This window comes from Mobula birostris, chromosome 23 (genome assembly GCF_030028105.1).
Source record: "Mobula birostris isolate sMobBir1 chromosome 23, sMobBir1.hap1, whole genome shotgun sequence".
Taxonomy (NCBI): Eukaryota; Metazoa; Chordata; class Chondrichthyes; order Myliobatiformes; family Myliobatidae; genus Mobula; species Mobula birostris.
In genome coordinates this window covers 42,481,258-42,504,123 of record NC_092392.1, presented here as the reverse complement: position 1 = coordinate 42,504,123, position 22,866 = coordinate 42,481,258, and the positions used below count along the sequence as shown (strand labels likewise).

The following is a 22,866-nucleotide window of genomic DNA, read 5'->3' as shown; positions in this document are numbered from 1 at the left end:
AAGGGGATATGAGAGGATCATGGGACAGGAGGTCCGGGAAGAAAGACAAGGGGGGGGGGGACCCAGAGGATGGGCAAGGGGTAAATTCAGAGGGACAGAGGGAGAAAAAGGAGAGTGAGAGAAAGAATGTGTGTATAAAAATAAATAACAGATGGGGTACGAGGGGGAGGTGGGGCATTAGCGGAAGTTAGAGATGTCATCAGGTTGGACGCTACCCAGACGGAATATAAGGTGTTGTTCCTCCAACCTGACTGTGGCTTCATCTTTACAGTAGAGGAGGCCGTGGATAGACATGTCAGAATGGGAATGGGATGTGGAATTAAAATGTGTGGCCACTGGGAGAGCCTGCTTTCTCTGGCGGACAGAGCGTAGGTGTTCCCTATATACTTCCATCCCCCATCAGGAAGGTCTCAAAGCTCTACGCTTCTTTTTGGATTCCAGACCTAATCAGTTCCCCTCTACCACCACTCTGCTCCGTCTAGCGGAATTAGTCCTTACTCTTAATAATTTCTCCTTTGGCTCCTCCCACTTCCTCCAAACTAAAGGTGTAGCGATGGGCACCCGTATGGGTCCTAGCTATGCCTGCCTTTTTGTTGGCTTTGAGGAACAATCTATGTTCCGTGCCTATTCTGGTATCTGTCCCCCACTTTTCCTTCGCTACATCGACGACTGCATTGGCGCTGCTTCCTGCACGCATGCAGAGCTCGTTGACTTTATTAACTTTGCCTCCAACTGTCACCCTGCCCTCAAGTTTACCTGGTCCATTTCCGACACCTCCCTCCCCTTTCTAGATCTTTCTGTCTCTGTCTCTGGAGACAGCTTATCCACTGATGTCTACTGTAAGCCTACTGACTCTCACAGCTATCTGGACTATTCCTCTTCTCACCCCGTCTCTTGCAAAAATGCCATCCCCTTCTCGCAATTCCTCTGTCTCCGCCACATCTGCTCTCAGGATGAGGCTTTTCATTCTAGGACGAGGGAGATGTCCTCCTTTTTTAAAGAAAGGGGCTTTCCTTCCTCCACTATCAACTCTGCTCTCAAACGCATCTCCCCCATTTCACGTACATCTGCTGTCACTCCATCCTTCCGCCACCCCACTAGGAATAGGCTTCCCCTGGTCCTCACCTACCACCCCACCAGCTTCCGGGTCCAACATATTATTCTCCGTAACTTCCGCCATCTCCAACGGGATCCCACCACTCAGCACATCTTTCCCTCCCCCACTCTCTCTGCTTTCCACAGGGATCGCTCCCTACGCGACTCCCTTATCCATTCGTCCCCCCCATCCCTCCCCACTGATCTCCCTCCTGGCACTTATCCGTGTAAGCCGAACAAGTGCTACACATGCCCTTACACTTCCTCCCTCATCACCATTCAGGGCCCCAAACAGTCCTTCCAGGTGAGGTAACACTTCACCTGTGAGTCGGCTGGGGTGATATACTGCGTCCGGTGCTCCCGATGTGGCCTTTTATATATTGGCGAGACCCGACACAGACTGGAAGACCGCTTTGCTGAAGACCTACGCTCTGTCCGCCAGAGAAAGCAGGATCTCCCACTGGCCACACATTTTAATTCCACATCCCATTCCCATTCTGACATGTCTATCCACGGCCTCCTCTACTATAAAGATGAAGCCATAGTCAGGTTGGAGGAACAACATCTTATATTCCGTCTGGGTAGCCTCCAACCTGATGGCATGAATATTGACTTCTCAAGCTTCCACTAATGTCCCACCACCCCTTCGTACCCCATCTGTTATTTATTTTTATACACACATTCTTTCTCTCACTCTCCTTTTTCTCCCTCTGTCCCTCTGAATATACCCCTTGCCCATCCTCTGGGTCCCCCCCCCGTCTTTCTTCCCAGACCTCCTGTCCCATGATCCTCTCATATCCCCTTTGCCAATCACCTGTCCAGCTCTTGGCTCCATCCCTCCCCATCCTGTCTTCTCCTATCATTTTGGATCTCCCCCTCCCCCTCCAACTTTCAAATCTCTTATTAGCTCTTCCTTCAGTTAGTCCTGATGAAGGGTTTCGGCCCGAAACGTCGACTGCACCTCTTCCTAGAGATGCTGCCTGGCCTGCTGCATTCACCAGCAACTTCGATGTGTGTAGAATGAAAAACAAATTGTGCAAACAATGGAAGTAAGCAAATAACATTCAGAACTCAAGTTCACAAAAGTGAGCACGCAGCCATGAAGCCAGTGATCTAGAAGTCCATTAATTGCAGGCCACAGCCCCAGTTCAGTGCAGAGATAAGTAAACCTGACGGAGCAGCAAGCTGAACACCAGCCCTCTCCGGCTCCAACATACTAACCTTTTCAATCTGGCCCAGCGCTAAATCTCACTAAATCTCACTAAATCGCTCTCAGACCCAGGCCCTGCTGCTAACCGAAATGTTTCTTTTCCACACCAAAGTGATTGCGGGCCAGGGATTCCTCCCATTATGATCCGTTATTTTGCATCCTTAATGGTGAGCACTCTCACAGGTGACATCCACAGGCAGTGAAGGGTATCTTGGTGGGATCCAGTGAAACAAATGTAATAATGAGGTGTCAGTCAAATAGTTGGAAGCCCTCATACCCTAAATGTATCCTTCACACTTTGCCATATGCTGAACTTCTATCACTTAACTTTCTCAGAGCAAATATCGTTTACCAATCTGCGGATAAATTTCACTCAACTTCACACCCTGGGTGATATACGATTGCGAAGGCAAGCCAGACCCGACGAAAAGTACTATTACGCTCTGTATGAAATGGTTGTTCGAGGAAGCTGCTTCTGCTATGGACATGCCAGTCACTGTGTCCCAGTTGATAATACCAGAGGTGATGTTTTCAGCCAACAGGGAATGGTGAGCAACTCCCTAAAAGTTATAGTCTCATAATAACTTCAAATACACACTTCGAATATTTAAAAATACGTGGCTCGAAGGCCTCTCCATGCTGTCTCGCTAAATAAATAAATATGGATGGAAACACGAATCAAAGGTGACACAAATACAGCTGTACATCTGTGTAATTTTTGCCCAGACCTCAGTGGGTCCTTTAGCTTGGGCAAATTCTTTATTTTAGTTCCCACTAGTGTATTCCATCATCTACTGGGATTTTTTTTGATATCTGCCTTTCCTGGAAGCAGCAGAGTAATGCTCCATGCAGGGTCTGCAAGAGAGATAGCCATACCCAAATGGATAGGGGCAAGAACTGTCCCATCAGATATGCCTGAAGGACAGAAGGGCTTTGTACATAGAATTACAAGGTAAATCAGGTTCATTAGCCACTGACCTGGATGACATGAAGTTTGTTGTTTTGCAGTGTAGTACTTTGCAAAGACAAAAAAAATTCTATAAATTACAAAGATAAATAAATTGTGCAAAAAGAAAGGAATAACTGGGTAGTGTTTATGGTTACAGGGACCATACAGACACCTGGTGGGAGGGGGAAGAAGAACATAGAAGCGCAGGGGAAACACATCGTACCCAGTGGATCACTTTGAAGGAGACGTGCATTTGCAGCACTCTTGTTCTTCTACCTTGTTACCCAACTACTTTATTAACCCTTTTAAAATGTATTTTCCTTTTGAAATATACCGTGAACACAACTCTTTTCCTGTATGCAATCCTTGTTGCAACAACAGTATGAATTTTTTACCTTCCCACCACCATTCCACTCTACCAATATCCTTTTCTTTTCTTACCATTTAACTTGAAACTCTTTCTTTAGTTACCCAAACCTATTGCTACTGAAGTTAGTATCTCCCTATCAACTTGAGCAATGGTTTTGATGACTTCTATTAAATCTATTAACATCATGAAGGACTCTCTCCATCTGGGACATTCCCTCTTTTTATTACTATCATCAGGGAAGAGGTGTCACGGTATACACCCAACCTTGCCAGCCTCCGGGATTTAGACACTCCGGTTCTCCAGAGTATGGGTAGATGGTCCCTCTAAAGATTCCGCTAATTGGCAGCCAAGATTTGGATACTTAAAGAGCACTGAACTCAGGTTCTTGAGAGGTTCAAGAGGCAAAGGGCTGAAGAGAAAGGAATGTGGTAGGAAAGGATGGAGAGTCATGGAAGAAAGGAAGGAGGAGGGGTACCAGAAGGAGATGATGGGCAGGTGAGGAGAAGAGGAGATGTAAGAGGGGAGGTAGAATGGGGAATGGAATTAAGAGAGAAGGAGGGGGGGAAGAAATTACCGGAAGTTAGAGAAATTGATGATGATGCCATCAGATTTGAGGCTACCCAAATGGAATATGAGGTGTTGTTCCTCCAACCTGAGAGTAGCATCATTGTGACTATAAAGGAGGCTATGGACCAACATGGGAAAACCGCGTGGTCATAGGGAGAATACACAAGTGTCAGCTACACAGCTCTGACTGTCAGGATTGAACTCAGGTTGTTGGAGCTGTAAGGCAAACGCACTACTTTTGGCACAATAGTGCTGCCTATAACATCAATCCGTGGACAATAATTGTTCCTTTAACGCTGCTACTCTCTGAAAGGACAATTTCATGTAACTACTCCTTCTAGTGATGTGATTAAGTTTATGAATAAGCAGATCCAAAGGAAAGCTAGAGGAAAGAATGAAAATAAAAGGATGCTTTCTAACTCCGTAAACAGTTTCATGAATGAAATACAGTATCTTCACTGATGGTTTTATCATTTTATCATTGAGTGCAAAGGAGATACTGAGACAAATCAGAAGATTCAAGAATTAACTTATCTACTAACCTACCTGAAGTGTATCTAGCTTATCTAAAGTCTTTCTACTGGTCTCTGTCTAAACTAACTAAAATATAGGAATGTGTTTCATAGGGAAGACAAGCTTAGGTGTGGAGTTGGGGTCTGGGGAAGAAATGAAATGGGGTGCTGTTCAGAAAGTTCAAATACAAGATTGCAGAAGACTCTGTTACTAAGGCCAGGATACCGGACAAAGGAAATGCGGGTCACGTAGCAGGACACAGAATGAGATGCAGAGTTGGAGGAGGTTATAAATGCAAGGCAGACCAAGACAATAGAGGCTGTAGGTGAAGATGTTCAATTTTATATGTTGGAGAATTCATTTTTTTTCCTTTGGAAATTTCAACTTCAACATATCCTCAGCCACACATGTAAAGTTTCCAGCTGTGTTTAGCTAGGTTATAAATGTTTAAATTGGTTTCTATTATAAACATTTTACAGGTTCAAGGAAGATGTGTCTGTCAACACAATACAGATGGCATAAACTGTGAGAGGTGCAAGGACTTGTTCAATGATTCACCATGGCAACCAGCTGTTGGGACGGTGACAAATGAATGCAAAGGTGAGGACTATACCATCTGTTTCTGTTTGTTTGTTTAACCTGTTTCTTAAACTTTAAAGAATGAAAAATTAAACTGTATTGGATTTTTAAAAACATGAATGTTTCACATTTATAATAGTACTGATATGTTCTGCTAGATAAACACAGACACTAAAGATTTCTGCTTCTTGCACAGTTAGTACTTAGGACATCAAATGAATGCAAACTTAAGCATAGTTCAAGTAATCTTTTTGTTCAAGCAAGTTTGCTTTTTGCCAAACTTACTTTTTTTCAAGAACCAATGCAATCCAATAACACAAGAGGTACTTCCTTTATTATTTCAGCTTTAATGAACAACAAATCTGTCAAAATTCAGGCAATTACACTGTGAATCTGACAGTAACTGTGCTTTTTCTGCTGTGAATGGTGGTAATCAAGCAGCTGCTGTCAGTCATACCCTGCCACAGGCTGTGTCACAGACAGAATTTTTCTATGTGTCAATTGTAAAAAGCTCTGGTAAAAAAGCTATTTTAAAGAAATGTACGAGCACAGGTGCACCATAAGTGTGCTTAGCCCCCTACTCTACTCACTTCATACTTATGACTGCAAGGCTAAGCACAACACTAATCCCATATTTAAATTTGCTGACAACACCACTGTCATTGACTGAATCAAAGGCAGGGATGAATCAGAAAATAGGAGGGAAATTGAAAATCTGGCTGAGAGGTGCCACAACAGCCTCTCACTCAATGTCAGCAGGACCAAGGAGCTGATTATTGAATTCAAAGGTCTATGAGGGGGATCAGAGGTGGAGAGGATCAGCAACTCTAAGTTCCTTGGTGCTATCGTTTCAGAAGGTCTATCTTGGGTTTAGCACGTAAGTGCTATTATTAGATTAGATCATGAGGACACTCAGTCCTCGTTTATTGTCATTCAGAAATGCATGCATTAGGAAATGATACAATGTTCCTCCCGTATGATATCACAGAAACACAGGACAGACCAAGACTAAAACTGATTTAAAAAAAGCATATAATTATAACGTATAGTTACAACAGTGCAAAGCAATACCATCATTTGATAAAGAGCAGACCATGGCCACGGTAAAAAAAAAGTCTCAAAGTCCCGATAACCCCATCATCTCACGCAGACGGTAGAAGGGAGAAACTCTCCCTGCCGTGAACCTCCAGCGCCGCAAACCTGCCGATGCAGCACCCTGGAAGCACCTGACCACAGCCGACTCTGAGTCCGTCCAAAAACTTCGAGCCTCCGACCAGCCCTCCAGCACCGAGCACTGAGCACTATCTCTGCCGAGTGCTTCAACCCCAAGGAAGTAGAAAGGAAATAAAGAGGAAATAGAAAAATAATCTGTTTGCTGGACATGTGAGATTCAATATCGGCATGGCTAATTTATTGATAACATTGAATTCATTATTGAGTTCTAAAAAGTATAACGTGCCAAAACGGAAGACGAAGTTCAGTTCCCTCAGCTTACATTAAGCTTGATTGGAACACTATAAGCTGCCAAAAGCAAGAGAGCGAGGCTACAAAGAGGATTAACGAGTTAAAGAGGATCTGATCAGTGGGAAGGAGGACACTCAATCCAACAACATGTCACTGAGTAACCCTGAGAGGACTCAACCACAAAATGGTCATGCTTTCTTGTCAAATGCTTTATACAAAGAGTTGGATTAAACAGGAGGTGATGAACAAACTTGAAAAGTAAACCTGGCACTAGAAAGAGAATTTGTATGTTTAGGGCATCAAGATTGTTAGCACAATGTCAAATCCAGATGGCACTTCTCATCCAGATTTTCAATCTCCCTCCTATGTTCTGATTCATCCCTGCCTTTGAACCACCAATTGTAAATAGGGCGAAACTATTCACAAGTTTTGATGCTGCAGAATGATAAGTAGCTCCTCCTGACTGCACCATAACTCTGTAGGATCTGGTGTGTTTTCAGAGGAATAGTGGCAACCCATTCTCACTTAGTGTCGTGAATTGGGCTGCATCTGAGGAAGTTCTAGCATCAGCTTTCGCCTAATGAGAACTCAAAGCTGACCAACCAGTGTATGCTTTGAGAATAAAGAGAGACAAGGTCATCTTGTTGGCTCTATGTGATAGACCATACATTGCATGGAGCATAAAGAATGTAACCTTCAATCTGCTTTGGTACCTTATATAAACAAGTTTAGTTCCACTCTTGGTACTGACTCTTGTTTGCAGCAAAAATTGGATCATTCTCAGCCAGAGGTAATTTAAGACTGTGTTGATAGTTTGCCATTTATAATCTCTGAATGTCCAATTGTTAAGGCCTTTTTTAGGGTTAGGACATATAGCAAATAACTTCAGCAACTAACTTCAGCCAACAACATTCAGATCTGAATATGGACTGTAGATTAAATTTAAAAAGCAGCGCTGGACAATGAGTTCCTAGAGCTGTGAAAACAGCAGTAAATTGAAAAAACAGACAATGTAGATTAACATTGTCAGTAGTGTGGGTGCGAAGAAGGAGGTGTGGAAGTTATATGTAATTCAAAGGAAGCATTGTAGATACATTGAAAATATAGAATTGTCCTTTGATCTTTAGTATATAAAATGTCATGTAATGTTGGGTCAAACAGGCCTCTTCCCCTGAAAGGGTCTCAATATGCTGCCTCATCAAAGTTGCTGGTGAACGCAGCAGGCCAGGCAGCATCTCTAGGAAGAGGTACGGTCGACGTTTCAGGCTGAGACACTTCGTCAGGCCTGCTGCGTTCACCAGCAACTTTGATGTGTGTTGCTTGAATTTCCAGCATCTGCAGAATTCCTGTTGTTTCACTATGTTGCCTGCTGTGTCTCATTTGTCAAATAAAGAGACGACTTCCTATCTACCAGCTGCATCTCTCCGGTAAGTTTGTTCACATTACAACACCAATATATTCGCAACGGATGAGAGTTGGTACTTTTTTAGATGAAATGTTAAACTGAGGAGTGTCTTCTTTTGCAGATGCACAAATGGGATCTGCTATTCCAATATGTTTTTTTTTGCTAAAGCAAAATTTTAGTGCAGTTATTATATTATTATTAGATCACCAAATGTAGAAAAATACTCTGCTTCATGGTTCTCATTTTGCTTGTCACAACAGTAATTTGTTACCATTTCTGCTTCAGAATGTAACTGCAATGGACATTCAGAAAGATGTCATTTTGACACGGCTGTGTACTTGGCCAGTGGACAGGTCAGTGGTGGGGTCTGTGAGGAATGTCAGCACAATACAATGGGTAAAAACTGTGACCAATGCAGGCCCTTCTTCTACCAGGACCCTGGGAGATCAATTTCTGACCCATATGCGTGTGTCCGTAAGTTTGCTTTAACTTCACCTTATTTGAAATCAACTTTAATTGTAAGCTGCAATGTTAAAAGTGGTTTATTAAGCAAAGTAGTTACAGTTTATGTGTATGAAGGTTAAGTAGAGCTCCTGTAAACCTGATACCAATGTATAAGAGTTTTGGCTACCATGTGCACCAAATCAGAATCTGGTTTATTATCACTCATATACTGTATGTTGTGAAATTTGTTGTTTTGAGGCAGCTGTACAGTGCAATACATTTTTTAAAAACTATAAGTTTTAATGCAAATTACGGACACTAGCCTCCCCAGCATTGAGGACATCTTCAAGGAGCGATGCCTCAAAAAGGCAGCATCCATCATTAAGGACCTCCATCACCCAGGACATACCCTCTTCTCATTGCTACCATCAGGGAGGAGGTACAGGAACTTGAAGGCACACATTCAACAATTCAGGAACAGCTTTTTCCCCTCTACCATCAGATTTCTGAATGGATATTGAATCCACTGAATCCACTTCCTCACTACTTTTTTTTTTGTTTTTGCACTACTTATTTAATTTAACTTCTTAAATATATGTATTATGTATATATATGCTTCTGACTGTAATTTATAGCTTTTATTACTGTATATCCGCATAACAACAAGTTTCACAACATATGCCAGTGATATTAAACTTGATTCTGATTCTAGTTCCAATAAGAAATATTTACTGTACTGTACAAAAGTCTTAGGCACCTGAGATTTTTTATATGGTCTCAGATGGTGTGGCTTCCCCAGAACCCTGATCTCAACATCATCAAGGCTGCCGGGGATTACCTGGAAAGCAAGACAGCCAAATTCTGCAGAAGAACTGTGGCAAGTTCTCCAAGATGCTTGGACAGCCTACCAGCTCATTTTCTTGGAAAACTGGAAGTCAGTGTACCTCAGAGAATTGATGCTGTTTTAAAGGCAAAGGGTAGTCACACAAATATTGACTTGATTTCAGTTTTTTACATTTTTGATATTTAGAAACTTTTAATTTCATTATTTTTAAAGTATCTTTGCTTTACAGATTTTTTTAATATGTGCTTCAGACCTTTGCACAGTACTATATATCCATTCCAAAATGGCATCTGGCGCATGTGTGAACATTTGTGCTCCAAGTCAGTCTGGATACTGTTTTACTCGGGGTGCCTGCGTTCACAAACTAACAGCTGCAGGCATATGTAGAGCCAGCAGATTTCTTAGTGATCCAACACATAACACTGTTGTGATTCCAGTTACTATCAGTTTGGAGCAAACCAGCACTCTCTTTTAACTTTGCACCGCGAAGTATGCCATTATTTCCAACAAAGAGTTTCCCCTCCCCAGGCAGATTCAATTTAGTACTTAGTACTTAGTACTTTATCAGAGAGGGCAGTACCTCAATAGGATATAAAGGGAGTTAAAGGAGATTTCTTTCCCACAAATGCATTTTAACAATGCATCTCCCACAAATGGAAGGATAGTTACAGCAAATTTTTCCTACAGCAGTTCATCTCTGTGCGAGAGGAGAACACACATCATAGTACAATAGTCTCTGTTCTATTATTTTGTGCATTATAATTGCACGTTGGTAAATTATTATTGTGTGTATTATTATTCTGTACTCTATTATTAGTTAATATCATTATATTTATTACTATTGCTAAGTGTGTCCTTAAATGTTGCTGCTGTAATAAAATAATTTCCCACGGGATCAATAAAGTACTTACTATCATTATTATTATTATTATTAAAACAGATGTAACTTGCATCATCAGGCAACTTCAGAGTCGAGAATAACTTAAAAATATTCATTTAAAAAGCTGTAACTCAGTTTTTACTACATCTTACTTGAGTAATTTTCTTCAGCTCATCCCAACTCCCTTAGACAAGGTATAATCAGTAACTCGCCTCTTTGTTAGTAATAGGTTGAATCAAAATGATTTGATCCCATCAAATTCTGCATATCCAAAATTGAGCTTGCTTGTATAAATACCCAAAATACTCATTTTCATTTGTTAAATGTATAAATAGTTTATTTTCTTCCAACTAGAAATCTTCAGGAAATACTGAACCTTATATCTTAGACATAGATATATCATGATTCCTGAAGAAGAAATGCTACAGATTGGCTTAGTTGTACTTACTGCAACAGAGACAAAAAATATTACTCATTTCTCACTTGTCACAGCTAAATTCTATTAATCTTTCAAGCGGTTATTGAACGCAGTGGCAGATTAAGATATTTTTTGAGTTCTGGTCAGTTCCCTCACCCCATTGTTGTAAGATTTGTCAGTGGGTTTTGTGGGTTTGTCCACATTAAGTCAGAGGTTCCCAAAAGCAGCACAGCTACTATGAGCCAGATTGCCTCCTGAACTATAAACATTCTATAAAAGTATATTAAATAAATGAGCAAAGGAAAAGAAATCGTAGGGTTGTTTGCGAAACTTGACCATTTTGTGACACCATTCCATTTTCAGGATGTTGATTATTACGTTTAGAGGTAAACTTTAAAATAACACTTCAGAAATAAAATTAGGCACTCTTTTATACAGTTAATGGTACACGCCTTCTCCTTTATCTTGGAAGTTGCACACACTTCCTTTCTGTCTAGTCTCAATATCCCCTTCACTCCTTATGGATATATTCTAAGTTCTTGGACACACATTGACTCTCACAAGAGTAAAATGTACGACGAAGCTGGAACAAGTCTGGTGATTCAAAGAATCCTGTGACTCACTGTACCTACAATAGCTCTTTAAAAAATGCATTTTGATACTGCAGTTAGTGGCAGTGAGAAAACTGTGGCCACCACTATTGTACCCAGAGTAACACAATGACAGACCTATACACACAATTACATTATCCCAATATTACATGGTTAAAGACCTGTACATCAGTGCTAAATATGCATCTACCAGTACCCTAACTGTGTTATGGAATAGATGTCGTGTCTTGTGACTAGAGCTAGATCCAGTCTTAGGTTCTTAAGATCAGATCTGCCCAACATGACGTCTGGGTCCTTGATCCCTAAGCTTTGGCTCAGTATAGTGGTCTGGGTGCTAGATACTAGAACCACGCTGATCCCTGGGTCCAGGCCTGCCACAGGTTCGACCCAAGGACCAAACACACAGTGAGGACTTGAATCCTACATTATGAATCCTTCCACAGAACTCCCAAGGTGACCGGTTGCTCCATGTCAGGACTTTTGTCTGGTTGGTCTGAGAATTCCTGCCCACCATTTGTTTTCCTGGAAAATAGTTCTAGAGCACGGAAACTGGCTGTCAGCCCACCACGTCCACACTGACCATCAAGCACCCATCTATACAAACCCTGTTTTTTTTTATTTTTGGGTCTCCTCCACAACCACCACTCCTGCACTATTCAGCTGCCTCTCACTGAGTCGTAGAAAAAACACAGCACAGAAACAGGCCCTTTGGCCCATCTACTCTGTACCGAACCATTTAAACTGCCTACACCCATTGACCTGCACCGGGACCATAGCCCTCCATACCCCTACCATCTATGTACCTATCCAAACTTCTCGTACATGTTGAAATTGAGGAGGCATGCTCCACCTGCACAAGGGACCGTTTTCCACAGTAGTCAATCGAATTACCAACCGGCACATCATCTTTGTCATGTGGGAAGAAACCAAAGCACCCAGGAGCAAGTTGTGCAGTCATAGGGAGAAGATACAAACTCCACATAGACAGCAGCAGGATGCGGATCAAAGCAAGATCTCAGAAACTGAGAGGAAGCAGAGCAAGTCGCTGTGTGCCACAGGGCCGACACAAATTCTGTCTTTCCCAAAGCACAAGAATCAACAATCTGCAGGATTGCAGTTGTTTGAACAGGATCAGGAGACAACGGGATGGTTGATGCTTTGGGCCAAGGCCCTGCAGGAGGTCCGGATGCTGATCCAGTCATTGCTCTGGTAACATGAGACAGGCACCCGTGCTTCTGTGCTGGTGACCATGGTCCTGGTTTTAAGCCCACAGTGGCAGCTCCAGCTCCTTGGGCAGCTCTGCCATGGTCCCACAGAGAGCTGGTAAGCCAGGGCCTGTTAGCATTTGGATCCCCCCGACCTCTGACTAAAGCAAGTCTCATCAATCTTGTACAATAACCAGGTGGTCAGCAGTGTAGTGGTCAGCAGTGTAGTGGCTCAGCTGTGTAGTGGTCAGCAGTGTAGTGGTCAGCAGTATAGTGGTCAGCAGTGTAGTGGCTCAGCTGTGTAGTGGTCAGCAGTGTAGTGGTCAGCAGTGTAGTGACCAGCAGAGTAGTGGCACAGCAGTGTAATTGTTAGGAGTGTAGTGGTCAGCCGTGTAGTGGCACAGCAGTATAATGGTTATCAGTGTAGTGGTCAGCAGTGTAGTGGCACAGCAGTGTAGTGGTCGGCAGTGTAGTGGTCAGCAGTGTAGTGGTCGGCAGTGTAGTGGTCAGCAGAGTAGTGGCACAGCAGTGTAGTGGTCAGCAGTGTAGTGGCACAGCAGTGTAGTGGTCAGCAGTGTAGTAGTCAGCATTGTAGTAGTCAGCAGTGTAGTGGTCAGCAGTGTAGTAGTCAGCATTGTAGTGGTCAGCAGTGTAGTGGTCAGTAGTGTAGTGGTTAGCAGTTTAGTGGACAGTGTCAGCACTGTAGTGGTACAGCTGTGTAGTGGTCAGCAGTATAGTGGTCAGCAGTGTAGTGGCACAGCTGTGTAGTGGTCAGCAGTGTAGTGGTTAGCAGTGTAGTGGTCAGCAGTACAGTGGCACAGCAGTGTAGTGGTCATCAGTGTAGTGGTCAGCAGTGTAGTGGTCAGCAGTGTAGTGGCACAGCAGTATAGTGGTCAGCAGTGTGGTGACACAGCAGCGTAGTGGTCAGCAGTACAGTGGCACAGCAGTGTAGTGGTCATCAGTGTAGTGGTCAGCAGTGTAGTGGTCAGCAGTGTAGTGGCACAGCAGTATAGTGGTCAGCAATGTGGTGACACAGCAGCGTAGTGGTCAGCAGTGTAGTGTTCAGCAGTGTAGTGGCACAACAGTGTAGTGGTCAGCAGTGTAATAGTTAGCAGTTTAGTGGTCAGCGTCAGCATTGTTGTGGTACAGCAGTGTAGTGGTCAGCAGTTTAGTAGTCAGCAGTGTAGTGGCACAGCTGTGTAGTGGTCAGCAGTGTGGTGGCACAGCAGCGTAGTGGTCAGCAGTGTAGTGGTCAGCAGTGTAGTGGCCAGCAGTGTAGTGGTCAGCAGTGTAGTGGTTAGAAGTGTAGTGGTCAGCAGTGTAGTGGTCAGCAGTGTAATGGTTAGCAGTGTAATGGTTAACAGAGTAGTGGTCAGCAGTGTAGTGGTCAGCAGTGTATTGGTCAGCAGTGTAGTGGTTAGAAGTGTAGTGGCCAGCAGTACAGTGGTCAGCAGTGTAGTGGTCAGCAGTGTAGTGGCACAAAAGTGTAGTGGTCAGCAGTGTAGTAGTTAGCAGTTTAGTGGTCAGCGTCAGCATTGTAGTGGTACAGCAGCGTAGTGGTCAGCAGTGTAGTAGTCAGCAGTGTAGTGGCACAGCTGTGTAGTGGTCAGCAGTGTTATGGTCAGCAGTGTAGTGGTCAGCAGTGTAGTGGTCAGCAGTGTAGTGACACAGCAGTGAGTGGTCAGCAGTGTAGTGGTCAGCAGCGAAGTGGCACAGCAGTGTAGTAGTCAGCAGTGTAGTGGTCAGCAGTGTAGTGGTTAGAAGTGTAGTGGTCAGCAGTGTAGTGGTCAGCAGTGTAGTGACACAGCAGTGAGTGGTCAGCAGTGTAGTGGTCAGCAGCGAAGTGGCACAGCAGTGTAGTAGTCAGCATTGTAGTAGTCAGCAGTGTAGTGGTCAGCAGTGTAGTAGTCAGCATTGTAGTGGTCAGCAGTGTAGTGGTCAGTAGTGTAGTGGTTAGCAGTTTAGTGGACAGTGTCAGCACTGTAGTGGTACAGCTGTGTAGTGGTCAGCAGTATAGTGGTCAGCAGTGTAGTGGCACAGCTGTGTAGTGGTCAGCAGTGTAGTGGTCAGCAATGTAGTGGTTAGCAGTGTAGTGGTCAGCAGTACAGTGGCACAGCTGTGTAGTGGTCAGCAGTGTAGTGGTCAGCAGTGTAGTGGCACAGCAGTATAGTGGTCAGCAGTGTGGTGACACAGCAGCACAGTGGTCAGCAGTGTAGTGCCCAGCAGTGTAGTGGTCAGCAGTGTAGTGGTCAGCAGTGTAGTGTTCAGCAGTGTAGTGGCACAACAGTGTAGTGGTCAGCAGTGTAATAGTTAGCAATTTAGTGGTCAGCGACAGCATTGTAGTGGTACAGCAGTGTAGTGGCACAGCTGTGCAGTGGTCAGCAGTGTTATGGTCAGCAGGGTAGTGGTCAGCAGTGTAGTGGTCAGCAGTGTAGTGGTCAGCAGCGAAGTGGCACAGCAGTGTAGTAGTCAGCAGTGTAGTGGTCAGCAGTGTAATGGTTAGCAGTGTAGTGGTCAGCAGTGTAGTGGCACGGCAGTGTAGTGGTCAGCAGTGTAGTGGTCAGCAGTGTAGTGGACAGCAGTGTAGTGACCAGCAGAGTAGTGGCACAGCAGTGTAATTGTTAGGAGTGTAGTGGTCAGCCGTGAAGTGGCACAGCAGTATAATGATTATCAGTGTAGTGGTCAGCCGTGTAGTGGCACAGCAGTGTAGTAGTCGGCAGTGTAGTGGTCAGCAGTGTAATGGTTAGCAGTGTAGTGGTCAGCAGTGTAGTGGTCGGCAGTGTAGTGGTCGGCAGTGTAGTGGTCAGCAGAGTAGTGGACAGCAGTGTAGTGGTCAGCAGTGTAGTAGTCAGCATTGTAGTGGTCAGCAGTGTAGTGGTCAGCAGTGTAGTGGTCAGCAGTGTAGTGGTTAGCAGTTTAGTGGACAGTGTCAGCATTGTAGTGGTACAGCTGTGTAGTGGTCAGCAGTATAGTGGTCAGCAGTGTAGTGGCACAGCTGTGTAGTGGTCAGCAGTGTAGTGGTCAGCAGTGTAGTGGTTAGCAGTGTAGTGGTCAGCAGTACAGTGGCACAGCAGTGTAGTGGTCAGCAGTGTAGTGGTCAGCAGTGTACTGGTCAGCAGTGTAGCGGCACAGCAGTGTGTGGTCAGCAGTGCAGTGGTCAGCAGCGTAGTGGCACAGCAGTGTAGTGGTCAGCAGTGTATTGGTCAGCAGTGTAGTGGTTAGAAGTGTAGTGGTCAGCAGTGTAGTGGTCAGCAGTGTATTGGTCAGCAGTGTAGTGGTTAGAAGTGTAGTGGTCAGCAGGGTAGTGGTCAGCAGTGTTGTGGTTAGCAGTGTAGGGTTTAGCAGTGTTGTGGTCAGCAGTGTAGTGGTCAGCAGTGTATTGGTCAGCAGTGTAGTGGTCAGCAGTGTTGTGGTCAGCAGTGTAGTGGACAGCAGTGTAGTGGCCAGCAGTATAGTGGTCAGGAGTGTGGTGACACAGCAGCGTAGTGGTCAGCAGTTTAGTGCCCAGCGGTGTAGTGGTCAGCAGTGTAGTGGTCAGCAGTGTAGTGGTCAGCAGTGTGGTGGTCAGCAGAGTAGTGGACAGCAGTGTAGTGGTCAGCAGTGTGGTGGTCAGCAGTGTAATGGTTAGCAGTGTAATGGTTAACAGAGTAGTGGTCAGCAGTGTAGTGGTCAGCAGTGTAGTGGTCAGCAGTGTACTGGTCAGCAGTGTAGTGACACAGCAGTGAGTGGCACAGCAGTGTAATGGTCAGCAGTGTAGTGGTCAGCAGTGTAGTGACACAGCAGTGTAGTGGACAGCAGTGTAGTGGTCAGCAGTGTAGTGGTCAGCAGTGTATGGGTCAGCAGTGTAGTGGTCAGCAGTGTAGTGGTCGGCAGTGTAGTGGTCAGCAGTGTAATGGTTAGCAGTGTAGTGGTCAGCAGAGTAGTGGACAGCAGTGTAGTGGTCAGCAGTGTAGTAGTCAGCATTGTAGTGGTCAGCAGTGTAGTGGTCAGCAGAGTAGTGGACAGCAGTGTAGTGGTCAGCAGTGTAGTAGTCAGCATTGTAGTGGTCAGCAGTGTAGTGGTCAGTAGTGTAGTGGTTAGCAGTGTAGTGGACAGTGTCAGCATTGTAGTGGTACAGCTGTGTAGTGGTCAGCAGTGTAGTGGTCAGCAGTGTTGTGGCACAGCTGTGTAGTGGTCAGCAGTGTAGTGGTCAGCAGTGTAGTGGTTAGCAGTGTAGTGGTCAGCAGTACAGTGGCACAGCAGTGTAGTGGTCATCAGTGTAGTGGTCAGCAGTGTAGTGGTCAGCAGTGTAGTGGTCAGCAGTGTAGTGGTCAGCAGTGTGGTGACACAGCAGCGTAGTGGTCAGCAGTGTAGTGTTCAGCAGTGTAGTGGCACAACAGTGTAGTGGTCAGCAGTGTAATAGTTAGCAGTTTAGTGGTCAGCGTCAGCATTGTTGTGGTACAGCAGTGTAGTGGTCAGCAGTTTAGTAGTCAGCAGTGTAGTGGCACAGCTGTGTAGTGGTCAGCAGTGTGGTGGCACAGCAGCGTAGTGGTCAGCAGTATAGTGGTCAGCAGTGTAGTGACACAGCTGTGTAGTGGTCAGCAGTGTAATGGTTAGCAGTGTAATGGTTAACAGAGTAGTGGTCAGCAGTGTAGTGGTCAGCAGTGTAGTGGCCAGCAGTGTAGTGGTCAGCAGTGTAGTAGTCAGCATTGTAGTGGTCAGCAGTGTAGTGGTCAGTAGTGTAGTGGTTAGCAGTTTAGTGGACAGTGTCAGCACTGTAGTGGTACAGCTGTGTAGTGGTCAGCAGTATAGTGGTCAGCAGTGTAGTGGCACAGCTGTGTAGTGGTCAGCAGTGTAGTGGTCAGCAATGTAGTGGTTAGCAGTGTAGTGGTCAGCAGTACAGTGGCACAGCTGTGTAGTGGTCAGCAGTGTAGTGGTCAGCAGTGTAGTGGCACAGCAGTATAGTGGTCAGCAGTGTGGTGACACAGCAGCACAGTGGTCAGCAGTGTAGTGCCCAGCAGTGTAGTGGTCAGCAGTGTAGTGGTCAGCAGTGTAGTGTTCAGCAGTGTAGTGGCACAACAGTGTAGTGGTCAGCAGTGTAATAGTTAGCAATTTAGTGGTCAGCGACAGCATTGTAGTGGTACAGCAGTGTAGTGGCACAGCTGTGCAGTGGTCAGCAGTGTTATGGTCAGCAGGGTAGTGGTCAGCAGTGTAGTGGTCAGCAGTGTAGTGGTCAGCAGCGAAGTGGCACAGCAGTGTAGTAGTCAGCAGTGTAGTGGTCAGCAGTGTAATGGTTAGCAGTGTAGTGGTCAGCAGTGTAGTGGCACGGCAGTGTAGTGGTCAGCAGTGTAGTGGTCAGCAGTGTAGTGGACAGCAGTGTAGTGGTCAGCAGTGTAGTAGTCAGCAGTGTACTGGTCAGCAGTGAAATTGTTAGGAGTGTAGTGGTCAGCCGTGTAGTGGCACAGCAGTGTAGTGGTCAGCAGTGTAGTGGTCAGCAGTGTAGTAGTCAGCAGTGTAGTGGCACAGCAGTGTGTGGTCAGCAGTGTATTGGTCAGCAGTGTAGTGGTTAGAAGTGTAGTGGTCAGCAGGGTAGTGGTCAGCAGTGTTGTGGTTAGCAGTGTAGTGTTTAGCAGTGTTGTGGTCAGCAGTGTAGTGGACAGCAGTGTAGTGGCCAGCAGTATAGTGGTCAGGAGTGTGGTGACACAGCAGCGTAGTGGTCAGCAGTGTATTGGTCAGCAGTATAGTGGTCAGCAGTGTAGTGCCCAGCGGTGTAGTGGTCAGCAGTGTAGTGGTCAGCAGTGTAGTGGCACAGCAGTGTAGTTGTCAGCAGTGTAGTGGCCAGCACTGTAGTGGTCAGCAGTGTAGTGGACAGCAGTGTAGTGGTCAGCAGTGTGGTGGTCAACAGTGTAATGGTTAGCAGTGTAATGGTTAACAGAGTAGTGGTCAGCAGTGTAGTGGTCAGCAGTGTACTGGTCAGCAGTGTAGTGACACAGCAGTGAGTGGTCAGCAGTGTAGTGGTCAGCAGCGAAGTGGCACAGCAGTGTAATGGTCAGCAGTGTAGTGGTCAGCAGTGTAGTGGTCAGCAGTGTAGTGGCACAGCTGTGTAGTGGGCAGCAGTGTAGTGGTCACAGTATACTGGTCAGCAGTGTAGTGGTCAGCAGTGTAGTGGTCAGCAGTGTAGTGGTCAGCAGTGTAGTGACCAGCAGAGTAGTGGCACAGCAGTGTAATTGTTAGGAGTGTAGTGGTCAGCCGTGAAGTGGCACAGCAGTATAATGATTATCAGTGTAGTGGTCAGCCGTGTAGTGGCACAGCAGTGTAGTAGTCGGCAGTGTAGTGGTCAGCAGTGTAATGGTTAGCAGTGTAGTGGTCAGCAGTGTAGTGGTCGGCAGTGTAGTGGTCGGCAGTGTAGTGGTCAGCAGAGTAGTGGACAGCAGTGTAGTGGTCAGCAGTGTAGTAGTCAGCATTGTAGTGGTCAGCAGTGTAGTGGTCAGCAGTGTAGTGGTCAGCAGTGTAGTGGTTAGCAGTTTAGTGGACAGTGTCAGCATTGTAGTGGTACAGCTGTGTAGTGGTCAGCAGTATAGTGGTCAGCAGTGTAGTGGCACAGCTGTGTAGTGGTCAGCAGTGTAGTGGTCAGCAGTGTAGTGGTTAGCAGTGTAGTGGTCAGCAGTACAGTGGCACAGCAGTGTAGTGGTCAGCAGTGTAGTGGTCAGCAGTGTACTGGTCAGCAGTGTAGCGGCACAGCAGTGTGTGGTCAGCAGTGCAGTGGTCAGCAGCGTAGTGGCACAGCAGTGTAGTGGTCAGCAGTGTATTGGTCAGCAGTGTAGTGGTTAGAAGTGTAGTGGTCAGCAGTGTAGTGGTCAGCAGTGTATTGGTCAGCAGTGTAGTGGTTAGAAGTGTAGTGGTCAGCAGGGTAGTGGTCAGCAGTGTTGTGGTTAGCAGTGTAGGGTTTAGCAGTGTTGTGGTCAGCAGTGTAGTGGTCAGCAGTGTATTGGTCAGCAGTGTAGTGGTCAGCAGTGTTGTGGTCAGCAGTGTAGTGGACAGCAGTGTAGTGGCCAGCAGTATAGTGGTCAGGAGTGTGGTGACACAGCAGCGTAGTGGTCAGCAGTTTAGTGCCCAGCGGTGTAGTGGTCAGCAGTGTAGTGGTCAGCAGTGTAGTGGTCAGCAGTGTGGTGGTCAGCAGAGTAGTGGACAGCAGTGTAGTGGTCAGCAGTGTGGTGGTCAGCAGTGTAATGGTTAGCAGTGTAATGGTTAACAGAGTAGTGGTCAGCAGTGTAGTGGTCAGCAGTGTAGTGGTCAGCAGTGTACTGGTCAGCAGTGTAGTGACACAGCAGTGAGTGGCACAGCAGTGTAATGGTCAGCAGTGTAGTGGTCAGCAGTGTAGTGACACAGCAGTGTAGTGGACAGCAGTGTAGTGGTCAGCAGTGTAGTGGTCAGCAGTGTATGGGTCAGCAGTGTAGTGGTCAGCAGTGTAGTGGTCGGCAGTGTAGTGGTCAGCAGTGTAATGGTTAGCAGTGTAGTGGTCAGCAGAGTAGTGGACAGCAGTGTAGTGGTCAGCAGTGTAGTAGTCAGCATTGTAGTGGTCAGCAGTGTAGTGGTCAGCAGTGTAGTGGTCAGCAGAGTAGTGGACAGCAGTGTAGTGGTCAGCAGTGTAGTAGTCAGCATTGTAGTGGTCAGCAGTGTAGTGGTCAGTAGTGTAGTGGTTAGCAGTGTAGTGGACAGTGTCAGCATTGTAGTGGTACAGCTGTGTAGTGGTCAGCAGTGTAGTGGTCAGCAGTGTAGTGGCACAGCTGTGTAGTGGTCAGCAGTGTAGTGGTCAGCAGTGTAGTGGTTAGCAGTGTAGTGGTCAGCAGTACAGTGGCACAGCAGTGTAGTGGTCATCAGTGTAGTGGTCAGCAGTGTAGTGGTCAGCAGTGTAGTGGTCAGCAGTGTAGTGGTCAGCAGTGTGGTGACACAGCAGCGTAGTGGTCAGCAGTGTAGTGTTCAGCAGTGTAGTGGCACAACAGTGTAGTGGTCAGCAGTGTAGTGGTCAGCAGTTTAGTAGTCAGCAGTGTAGTGGCACAGCTGTGTAGTGGTCAGCAGTGTGGTGGCACAGCAGCGTAGTGGTCAGCAGTATAGTGGTCAGCAGTGTAGTGACACAGCTGTGTAGTGGTCAGCAGTGTAATGGTTAGCAGTGTAATGGTTAACAGAGTAATGGTCAGCAGTGTAGTGGTCAGCAGTGTAGTGGCCAGCAGTGTAGTGGTCAGCAGTGTAGTGGTTAGAAGTGTAGTGGTCAGCAGTGTAGTGGTCAGCAGTGTAGTAGTTAGCAGTTTAGTGGTCAGCGTCAGCATTGTAGTGGTACAGCAGCGTAGTGGTCAGCAGTGTAGTAGTCAGCAGTGTAGTGGCACAGCTGTGTAGTGGTCAGCAGTGTAGTGGTCAGCAGTGTAGTGACCAGCAGAGTAGTGGCACAGCAGTGTAATTGTTAGGTGTGTAGTGGTCAGCAGTGTAGTGGTCAGCAGTATAATGGTTATCAGTGTAGTGGTCAGCAGTGTAGTGGTCAGCAGTGTAGTGGCACAGCAGTGTAGTGGTCGGCAGTGTAGTGGTCAGCAGTGTAATGGTTAGCAGTGTAGTGGTTAGCAGTGTAGTGGTCAGCAGTGTAGTGGTCGGCAGTGTAGTGGTCAGCAGTGTAGTGGTCGGCAGTGCAGTGGTCGGCAGTGCAGTGGTCAGCAGTGCAGTGGTCAGCAGAGTAGTGGACAGCAGTGTAGTGGTCAGCAGTGTAGTGGTCAGCATTGTAGTGGTCAGCAGTGTAGTGGTCAGCAGTGTAGTAGTCAGCATTGTAGTGGTCAGCAGTGTAATGGTTAGCAGTGTAGTGGTCAGCAGTGTAGTGGTCAGCAGTGTAGTGGACAGCAGTGTAGTGGTTAGCAGTGTAGTGGTCAGCAGTGTAGTGGTTAGCAGTGTAGTGGTCAGCAGTACAGTGGCACAGCAGTGTAGTGGTCAGCAGTGTAGTGGTCAGCAGTGTAGTGGCACAGCAACGTAGTGGTCAGCAGTGTAGTGGTCAGCAGTGTAGTGGTCAGAGGTGTATTGGTCAGCAGTGTAGTGGTTAGAAGTGTAGTGGTCAGCAGTGTAGTGGTCAGCAGTGTATTGGTCAGCAGTGTAGTGGTTAGAAGTGTAGTGGTCAGCAGGGTAGTGGTCAGCAGTGTTGTGGTTAGCAGTGTAGTGTTTAGCAGGTTTGTGGTCAGCAGTGTTGTGGTTAGCAGTGTAGTGTTTAGCAGTGTAGTGGTCAGCAGTACAGTGGACAGCAGTGTAGTGCTCAGCAGTGTAGTAGTCAGCATTGTAGTGGTCAGCAGTGTAGTGGTCAGCAGAGTAGTGGACAGCAGTGTAGTGGTCAGCAGTTTAGTAGTCAGCAGTGTAGTGGCACAGCTGTGTAGTGGTCAGCAGTGTGGTGGCACAGCAGCGTAGTGGTCAGCAGTATAGTGGTCAGCAGTGTAATGGTTAGCAGTGTAATGGTTAACAGAGTAGTGGTTAGAAGTGTAGTGGTCAGCAGTGTAGTGGTCAGCAGTGTAATGGTTAGCAGTTTAATGGTTAACAGAGTAGTGGTCAGCAGTGTAGTGGTCAGCAGTGTATTGGTCAGCAGTGTAGTGGTCAGTAGTGTAGTGGTTAGCAGTGTAGTGGACAGTGTCAGCATTGTAGTGGTACAGCTGTGTAGTGGTCAGCAGTGTAGTGGTCAGCAGTGTAGTGGTCAGCAGTGTAGTGGCACAGCTGTGTAGTGGTCAGCAGTGTAGTGGTCAGCAGTGTAGTGGTTAGCAGTGTAGTGGTCAGCAGTACAGTGGCACAGCAGTGTAGTGGTCATCAGTGTAGTGGTCAGCAGTGTAGTGGTCAGCAGTGTAGTGGCACAGCAGTATAGTGGTCAGCAGTGTGGTGACACAGCAGCGTAGTGGTCAGCAGTGTAGTGTTCAGCAGCGTAGTGGCACAACAGTGTAGTGGTCAGCAGTGTAATAGTTAGCAGTTTAGTGGTCAGCGTCAGCATTGTTGTGGTACAGCAGTGTAGTGGTCAGCAGTTTAGTAGTCAGCAGTGTAGTGGCACAGCTGTGTAGTGGTCAGCAGTGTGGTGGCACAGCAGCGTAGTGGTCAGCAGTATAGTGGTCAGCAGTGTAGTGACACAGCTGTGTAGTGGTCAGCAGTGTAATGGTTAGTAGTGTAATGGTTAACAGAGTAGTGGTCAGCAGTGTAGTGGTCAGCAGTGTAGTGGCCAGCAGTGCAGTGGTCAGCAGTGTAGTGGTTAGAAGTGTAGTGGTCAGCAGTGTAGTGGTCAGCAGTGTAATGGTTAGCAGTGTAATGGTTAACAGAGTAGTGGTCA

At 46.3% G+C, this 22,866-nt stretch overlaps 1 protein-coding gene across 1 annotated transcript in view; it reads left to right on the top strand.

Annotated features, from left to right (window-relative positions):
- The window catches only part of LOC140187004 (laminin subunit beta-4-like), a 166,801-nt gene that overhangs the window by 22,818 nt on the left and 121,117 nt on the right, over positions 1-22,866 (top strand). Inside the window, exons 7-9 of the mRNA XM_072241865.1 lie at positions 2,642-2,853; positions 5,184-5,304; positions 8,438-8,626. Coding sequence (XP_072097966.1) covers positions 2,642-2,853; positions 5,184-5,304; positions 8,438-8,626 — 522 coding nt within the window. The remainder of the gene's footprint in view (positions 1-2,641; positions 2,854-5,183; positions 5,305-8,437; positions 8,627-22,866) is intronic.